The 9678-nt window shown below is 45.6% G+C and overlaps 1 protein-coding gene across 1 annotated transcript; it reads left to right on the top strand.

Moving 5' to 3' along the window:
• The first annotated feature begins 273 nt into the window (after positions 1-273).
• On the top strand, positions 274-1227 carry CYSLTR2 (cysteinyl leukotriene receptor 2). The gene has a single exon (XM_030955570.1). It carries the CDS (start codon positions 274-276, stop codon positions 1225-1227), a length of 954 nt encoding a protein of 317 aa, XP_030811430.1.
• Positions 1228-9678: the final 8451 nt, after the last annotated feature.

Consider the following 9678-nt stretch of genomic DNA (forward strand, 5'->3'; position numbering starts at 1 on the left):
ACACAGCACCTCTAAAAGGCAGCACTTTTACAGGCTGAGAACACAACCAGCTGCTGTAACACTGAAACTCATTAGAGCTTACTTGGGGCTTTGTGTCTTGAGATGTGTATTTACTGGGACGTCACAAGTAATTACTCGTTAACAAACCCTTACTTCCCACTGTCATCTGCACCTTGCAATTTCTGCCCTCAGTGAAACAGTCCCAAATAGACAAACTCCCTGCCCAGTCTCTAACCCAGCACTCACACCACTTCTTTTCCCTTTGGCAGAAAAATGGAGATGCTGGCTCAGACTATGAATATGTCCAATATTTCCAAGGTGGCACAAGATGGCAGCTTCACTAACTGCTCCTCCAACTATACAGTTGACAGCTTCAAACAAGTCATTTATCCCATCACATATCTCTTTATCTTCTTCCCGGGTGCTGTTGGAAACAGCCTCTCCATTTATGTTTTCTTCCAGACTTCGCAAAGGACCTCAGTAAACATTTACATGCAGAACTTGGCTATTTCAGACCTCATGTTTGTCAGCACTTTGCCCTTTCGAGCCTCATATTTCCTCTTGGGATCCCGTTGGATATTTGGTGACGTCCTCTGCAGGATCATGACTTACACCTTGTACATGAATATGTACTGCAGCATTTATTTCCTGGCCGTGCTCAGCGTGGTTCGTTTTGTAGCCATCGTCCACCCGTTCAAACACGGAAAAGTGACCAACACCAAGTATGCCAGGATTACCTGTGGGGTCGTATGGATCTTCGTGCTGGCAGCTGCCAGCCCTCTGTTAAACAAGGGAATTGCTGGCTACCGCAACCCAGTCAAATGCTTGGACCTGCACCCCTCCAGCACACACAACCTCCTCATGATGAACAGCTTTGTCCTCGTTGTGGGCTTCATCCTGCCCTTCTGCACAATTGTGTTCTGCTACATCTTTGCCATCAGAGCGCTGCTCAAGTGCAGGCCTCCGCAGAGCGGGAGGGCAATCTGTCACAGGAAGGCGCTGCTAACCATTGTCATCACCCTCATCCTCTCCCTCATCTGCTTCCTGCCCTACCACATCCTGAGAACTGTCCACCTGATGTACAGCAGCTGCAACCAGGCCATCCTGCACAAGGCGCTGGTGGTCACTCTCTGCCTTGCTGCCATGAACAGCTGCCTCGATCCCTTCCTCTATTACTTTGCTGCTGAAAATTTCAAAGCAAAAATGAGAAGTTTGTGCTGCAGGTAGCTGGTGCAGAATTGCAAAACAATATATATATACAGTCCTCATGGGATCTCTAGACTGGGCTCATAGTATTCAATGGCAGAGGCTGTGTGCTGTGCTGCTGGCCAGCCTGCAGCTCTGCTGCTCACCGTCAGGCATCTCTGGAACAAAAGTCTCTGGGACAGAGCTCTTTGTGAGTGACCAAAACTGAGTCTGGATGATCTGAGGACAGGGGGCTGGGTATGATCCCTGGCTGTCTTCTGTTTGGGAGTGTAGACATCTCTGTTGTTCACCCTCCCCAGGACAAGGCATTGAAAGGAATCCACCTTGCTACCGGAGTCCCATTATTTCATTTCACAATACTGAGTGACTTGAAAGGGAAACTGCTCACCTGACCACTTCAGTGTCTGTGCCTGAACCTCTCAGCGCTCCATTTCCCTGCATGTGCAGGGGTTCAGACACTGTGATTCCCTACACATTCACAGTACTCTGCCAGCCACTGCAAACACTGTCAAAGGGGCTGCACATTAAAGAAATATAAAGCATCACATGCTTTCTACTGAGGCTGACTTAAAAAACAGGAAGAGAGGCAAACAGGACCCAGCACTGGCTGAGGCTACTCAGAAGTCACTAACATGTCTAATTTTCCACTCTGAGCTAGCTACCAAGGTATTCTGCTTAACATTTCATGGGTTTTCAAGTGACAGAATTTCAAGCAAGTGGCATTATCCTGGACTGTTGCGAGTAAAATGACTGCTGGCAGTAGGGGCTGGATGAGGGTGCCCAGAGCACTGGGCTGCATCCTGCAGCTCTTCATGTGGTGTCAATTCCTTCAAGGTCATTGCAACACTTGTTTTTATGCCCAGTGTTGCCAGTGTTTTCGCAAAGCTGAGGCTAAGCAGTTCCATTCCCATGCAGGGATCCAAAGACAAACCTTAAAAATTATTTTGGTCCAAAAAGGTTGCTAGGGAGTGGTTTCCACTGCACAGGTAAGTCAGTCTGACCCTGAACAGCTGCCAAAGACATTCCCAATTGCTCATCTTCAGTCTCCTCTGAGGAGGAAACTGATCCCTTTTTTCATTGGATTAACTTCCTATTGGTTTGAATTTCCTACATCAAACATGGGAGAATCCAACAGGGAAGCACTAACCCAGGTACAGGAAGGAAAATGGGCAACAGAGAAGGTGGAGGAGGGCTGTTTTAGAAAGCAATGGGAATCTACTCCTGTGTGTACTTTGGAAAATTTCATCAAATGGCTGTCTGTATTTGTAAGACTCTGAATATTTTCTAAAATATGTTTTCTAAAAATTAGACCTAAGTGAAAACAGGCTCCAAACTCAGTTAGACCACATTTAGATTTTGGGTTTAATTACCTCATCTTTTACTAAAAATAGAGAAGAAGTTTGGTCATATTTTCCAAGGAAGCAGCTGGACTTATATGAAAACTAACAAAAATGCTGAAAGCCTTCCCTTGCCATGAAATTCAACCAAAGGAAGGTTTCTCTCTGTGAAGATACTTCTCAATGCTCTGAACTTTTTATGGAGAAAGAACTCCATAAACTGAATTTTATTGCTCCCAAACAAAAATAACAGCAGCAAGCTATTTTTAGCTCTGTCTGAAATATTCAGAAAACAAATCATTGCTGGTCAGGTGGAAAAGTACTCGGCAAATCACTGGAAAAGGCACACTTTTTCTTGGCTATCTAAGGGTTATGTTCAATCTGTTTCAGTCACTCGATTCTGCCTTTGATGTAAGCACAGAGTTTTATCAGAAGTCTTCACTAAAGTTCATGCTCCAAATTGTTATTTCAATAACGCATCAGCGTACCTGAGAGCTGGCCTAATGATGCCACATGAACTCCTTGATCCCATGCTCTTGATGAAAAAAGGAATATTAGCAGTGGTTTGCAATGGGAACTTGATTGAGATGTAACCATGCAGATATAGCAAGCTCATAATTGGAAGGAAAGGGCAAACTCTTTTTCTGTGGTTTTCACCCATCAGGAGGAAACCTGAACAGCAACAAGTGACAAGCTTGAAGCCTCTCATGAGACACCACCCACTTCACATACTGCAAGAGAATGTATAAAGACAGCCACAGTCTAATCTCACCCACATGCTTCTGTCTGTATCTGTCCAGTGCACCCGATTATCAGATAATTTTGCATTTAGAGGCTATATGTATCTCACTTATAAGGTCACTTTTTTGTATTGATCACACTACCACTTTGTTGGCAATTGAATTAACTGTCAGAACTGTGTTTTAATAAACTAGAATTACCTGTGGCTGAAGAAATGTTTTTTATTGATTGTAGAGCTAACAAGGGATCTCCTCTGAGTGCAGAGGGGAAGGAACAAGAAACAGACACTGAGTTTCTGTAAGTGGGCCATCATTTCACAAGACTGAAATGTCCTTGGATGTGTGAGAACATCCTGATCCCTTCTTCACATTGCCGACAAAATAGTAGGGAACATGAGTCGAAATCTGAGGTGCAGATAAAGTAATAGAATTTTAAAATTATGATTTAGTTACAAAAGGATTCTAGACCATCCTTCTTAGGGATTTGCTCATGAAGTTTCAACAGCACTTGTATAACATGCCACACTCCCATTTACTGCCTTTTCTCCATTTATTGCTCTTGCATGTCTCTACTCATGGAGCCGAAGATTCGGGTTCTTCACTGTGGAAGTATCATAGTAAAAAATGTAGTTTAAAAAGCACCAACATATCTATTCTAAAAAATAAAGCTCCTGACATTTAAATTGCTTGCAATGCCTCCAGGTCCCTCAAGGGACCACATTCCTCTTAAAAAGTACTTTGATATGTTTCCTCAAATTTCTAGGAAGCAAAATCTAAGAATAGCTATGTGCATAGAAAGTTAAAGCAACAGTAAACTTGTGAGCTGGAAGGAGACATAAGAATAGGAAATGAAGTCTTTAGGTGACTGGGACCCTGAAGCAGCAGCAAATTATCTACCTTCATGTGCGCATTTTCCTGCTATTCAGGGAACCCCTGGTACTTCTAGAAAAAGTTAATTTTTCAGTTCAAAGCTAATGCTAGAGTCATAGAGAGGCAGCAGAAGGAAATGCCACTCTTCACATCAGCTTTTAAGCCCCACTTTGAGACCACGTGTGGCTGTGACTGCCCAGTGGGGTCACAGCAAGCAGGTGAGCACCTCATGACTGTGATCCTCCCCTTCGACTTTGCTCTCGTGAGACCCCACCAAGAGAGCTCTGTCCAGCTCTGGGGCCTCCAACATGAGAAAGACTTGGACCAGTTCAAGTGAGTCCAGAGAAGGACCATGAAGGCGGTCATAGGGCTGGAGCACCTCTCCCATGAGGACAGGCTGAGAGAGTTGGGGGTATTTCAGTCTGGAGAAAAAAAGGCTCCAGGGAGATTTTATAGCACCTTCCAGTCCCTTAAGGTGGCTACAGAAGAGCTGGAAAGGGACTTTTGACAATGTAGTAATAGCACAAGGGGAAAGGCTTGAAACTGAAAGAGGGCAGGTTTAGATTAGAAATTAAGAAGAAATTCTGTACTGTGAGGGTGGTGAGGCACTGGAACAGGTTGCCCAAAGAAGCCGTGTATGCTCCACCCTTGCAAGTGTTCAAGGCCAGGCTGGATAGGGCTTTGAGCACACTGATCTAATGAAATGTATCCCTGACCACAGCAGGGAGATTGAAACTAGATGATCTCTAAGGTCCCAAACCATTCTATCATTCTATGATTTTATTATTTTTATTTTAATCAATGCATTATCCCACTAATTTTCATGCTACATCCTCTGCCTTCCTCAACATACATCCTGTCACCATAGCTTATATTTTGCTTTGATTCCTAAGTGTGTTGGGAGAAAGGGGTGCAGATTTCACTGATCAGTATCTGCTTCTGAGGTGCCTATTCCTCTATGCAACAACAGCACACTGTGCTAGCAGCAAAGCAGGCATCCTGCTTTTTCTCCAGCTTGGATGTGTTGGCACTTCTTTTGGTCACTTGGGATGGTCAAGGTAGAAACCATCTGCTGCTGATAGGAGTGGAAATAAGATTTATCCAGAACAACCAAGTGTAATCACAGTCAAGAGGAGTCAGATGCTGTTTTAACAGTGATACCATCCCCAGGCTAGTATTTTGAATTCTTGCATTATATCTGAGGCAGTTTAAATGATGGTCTGTTTAAAAGACAGTGTAAGTGATGTGCAAGCACGGATTTCCTGAGAGAGTCCAGTCTTGTTTGATGTGCTTCAGCTTCCTGGCCAGCACTGAGAATGAGCTGCCAGGCACTGTGACTGTCCTAACACACTGTGCAGTCCTGTCCCTCTCACATGTTGTGCTGTGTATATACAGGAACCTCCCTGGACATCTGGAAAGACAAGCAGTATATTTAATTGCATTCAGCTGATGTTATGCAGCTACATCTGTTCATCCACCAGTCAACAAGTTAAGGAGGCCAAAGAAGTTAAGTAACTTTGTTTGTCCCGATTTCTTTTTCTGCCTTTCAGAAAAACTGGCCAGAATTCCACCACTGCTTCTACTTTTGATTTTACAGCTGAAAGGATGAAGCTGCCTAACACAGGGACCTGGTCACACAAGTCACATTCCTGTTCACAAGAGCAAAATGTGAGCCTTTACTTCTGAAGCTGAGAAATAAAGCTCTGGACCTTAGTCCATCTTTCATATTGTGTCACTCAAAGCTTGAATGCTCAGAGTGGTGGCTGGCAGGTTTGCTTGTCATGTTTGCTGTCTGCATTTCCAGAGCTGAGATGCTGAGCATGTTAACTGCTGGATGATAGTGTGTCTTCTGAGCAGCCATGGGAGATGCAACTGGGGATGATACACTCAGCATGGAGCTGTGTTTCATTACAGAAATTTTGGCAAATGAACCCCTGGGATCTTTGTTGTCTGTAAGATTTTTCTTACATTATAACCAGTTTTCAGTTCTGGAGGCAAAGAGCCTGACTGTCTCTGGCAGGCCAGCTCCAGGACCCTTTGATATCCAGCCCAAAAAGCCTTCCATAACAGATAAATACCTTCTTGTGTTTACTTTCTTCTTGCAAACAGTCTCTCACCAGAGTTTCAGGATATTTGAGGATGTTTTGCTCACCGGTAAAATACTCCTTACATGCTGTAAGTTAGCTTTTTGTTGGCAACAAAAAGCAAGGACAAATAATCCAGAAGGAATGAGAAAAATAATCCAGTTCAAGAACCAGCCATCATACATCTTCTGATCTTTATTACTGCAGCTGGAGCAATCTCTTCTGGTGGTTCCTCACAATTAAAAAAGAAAGGATAAATGGAGGTAATGAATGAGAATATGCTCTTAAAAACAGTGCTCTCAGATAGGCTTCCTTTTTTTTTCTTTCTTAATTTTGAATCTCACTCACCTAACCACTAAACACATTGAAGCTTGTAGAATTTCCCTGGTAAATCTGCTATCAGCAGCACAGGCACACCTGGATCCTCCAGAAGGGGAGGTGCCATGTGGAGTACCTGGCTCAGAACTGCTACCCCAGCCTTTCCCAGGCACACTGGGGTAGCCTGTGGAACTGGGCAGAAGGATGCCCCATGGCCAGCCAAGCTTGTGAACCTTCCCATTGCCTGGGAACAGTCCAGATACACCTGACTCCACACCAGCATAAGCCCAGCCTTTCCCACGCCTGTGTGTCATGGTTGCCATGGAAAGGAAAAGCAGATGCAGAGACCAGATGGGAAGGGAATGGGAAGGACATGATCCAGCAGGTCACCAGCCTGCTTGACACAGCCAAGTGATGGGTCTGGCCATGCCACCTCCACTGACTTGTTAGCGCCAGGTACAATTCTGGATTGGCCGCTTCCCAGTTCCTTTCCCTTCAAATTCCTAATGGCATCTAGTGATACCTGAGCTAGCTGGGCTATGTAGGTGAAGTTTGCCCTGGGAAATGTAAGAGTGGATGGGCACATGGTCCAGCTGGGAATGGCATAGGAGAACATGCTGCCCCTTTCTCAGGGGAATGGGACCTTCAAGCCAATGCCCAAAGACAAAGGAGCTGATGTCCACCTGCAGAACCATCTCTCATTGTGACATTCACTGTCAGGACCATCACAGAGCAACGAGAAGCCCATGCTCTCACAGGGACAATCTATCTTCATGCTTGCAAGGAGCAAGATGAGCTCAGGGACTGCTGGCATGGTCTGTGGTGTCTCTTGCTATTTTCTGACCATCTGATCTAGAGTTTGCATGGTGTGTCTTTCTGGAGGGACCCTGGACACCTGATTCAAAATCAGCAAAGTTCAGAAGCACAGGAGGACATGACACAGGCAGCCTGGCAGTGGGGAGAAGAACATGTTCTTTGGGTTGTGCTGTGGGAGAGAAAAAATATGGAAGTGCTGGATGTGCTTCAGACACCAATTCCAGTGATGCACCTTACACTGGCAAGGGTCAAAACATTCTTATTACTGAAAAGTGTTATTGCTGTCTCCTCATGCATGTTCTGGGGATTATCCAAAGCCATGAAAAAAAAATCAGGCCCCCAAATCCACCACCCACCACAGGCATGTCCCTTGGCTTTAATCCAAGGCACTGTAATTGCCCATGGGTGGAGCTGCTCCTGACCCATCCTCAACTGAGCTGACGCCGTGGTCACCAGCGTGCTGAGGCAAAGACAGAGGGCATCTAAACAAGCCTTCCCCAACACCACTACCCAAATAAGGCCTTTTTCCCTGAACAAGCCATCAGTAAGGGATTTTAAAAGTCACAGGATCTACTACTGAAACATCCTTAGATAACTGTGGTCTTTTAAGACATCTTCTAGAGCAAAACTGTACACAGTTGTACATTCAAGCAAGCTAGCAAGATTGATTCAGAGAAACCCACTGATAAAAGGAAGCTGCCAAACCAAAAGATCCCCTCTCCTGTGCCTCTCCTGGCACACCTTGCTCCTTCCACCCCTACAGTCTGTACCTCATCTAAGGACAGGGCCCATGTGAGTAAGGTAGCTTTGGAGACAGTTCAGCATGTTGACAGAGGAATTGTACCTGATGAGAAGAGAAGGGACAATGACAAAAAACATTCCTGAGCTGCTTGGCCATCAAGAATACCCTGACACCTGCTCCTCTTCCCTGTCCCCCTCTCCACTCAAACAGATATATGACGGCTTTCTTACCTTGAAAGTCCAATGAGCAGAGAACCAGAGGGAAAATACTGAGCTGAGCATGGCTACGACTGACTCAGCTGCACTTTTCATAGGGGACCAGGGTCACTAGCAAAGAGAAACCAACAGTCAGGGCATGAATGCCAGAGACTTTCTCAGAAAGCTGCAAAAATCAAGGGACTTATGAAACCTCTAGGAGGAATACTATTTATAGTATATCTGTACTATATATCTATACTACATATTTTTGTAGGAATTGGGAGGAGCTGTTGACTCCCTTGAAGGCGAAGAAGCCCTGCAGAAATATCTTGACAAAATAGAGGGCTGGGCAATCACCAACTATATGAAGTTTAACAAAGACAAGTGCAGGATTCTGCACCTAGAGAGGGGCACACCTGGATGAATGGACAGACTGGGGAATGAGAGTCTGGAAAGCAGCACCTTGGAAAAGCACCTGAGGCTTCTGATCAGTGGCAAGTTGAACACAAGTCAGGAGTGCCCTGGCAGCCAGGAGGGCCAGCCCTGTCCTGGGGTGCATCAGGCAGAGCATGGCCAGATGGGCAAGGGAGGGGATTGTCCCGCTCTGCTCTGCACTGGGGTGGCCTCACCTCAAGTGCTGGGGGCAGTTTTGGGTGTCACAATGTAAGGAAGACATGGAACTCTTACAGAGTGCTCAAAGAAGGGCTAGAAATGTGGTGACAGGCCTTGGGATGAAGCTATGTGAGAAGCAGCTGAGGTCACCTGGTCTGTTCAGCCTGGAGGAGACTGAGAGAGAGGTCATTGCAGTTACAGCCTCCTTGTGAGGGCAAGAGGAGGGGCAGGCACTCATCTCCTTGCTTCTGTGACCTGCAACAGGAACTAAGGGGATGGCGAGAAGCTGAGTCAGGAGAGGTTTAGCCTGGATATCAGGAAAAGGTTCTTCACTCAGAGGGTGATTGGGCACTGGAACAGGCTCTCCAGGGAAGTGGTCAGAGCACCAAGCCTGACGGTGTTCAAGAAATTTTTGGACAATGCTCTCAGGCACATGGTGTGACTCTTGGGGTGTCCTGTGCAGGGCCAGGAGTTGAGCTTTTATGATCCTCATGGGTCCCTTTCCACTCAAGGTAATCTGTGGCTCTGTGTTCTGTGAATAGAAAGTCATGGCCAAATCTCCACTTCAGAAATTCATCTATTTTGAAAGGCTGTACCAGGAAGGAGCCTCAGAAGTCACAAAGAACTGCGCCTCTCTTGCTTAGATCGGGTCTCCCAGCCAAGAACTTTCTTTGTGTTTCACACACAGCACATTTCAAGATATTTAATTTCTGGCTTATAACAGACATTGTCATCGCCATCACACAGTACTGTAAT

This window comes from Camarhynchus parvulus, chromosome 1, assembly GCF_901933205.1.
Source record: "Camarhynchus parvulus chromosome 1, STF_HiC, whole genome shotgun sequence".
Lineage (NCBI taxonomy): Eukaryota > Metazoa > Chordata > Aves > Passeriformes > Thraupidae > Camarhynchus > Camarhynchus parvulus.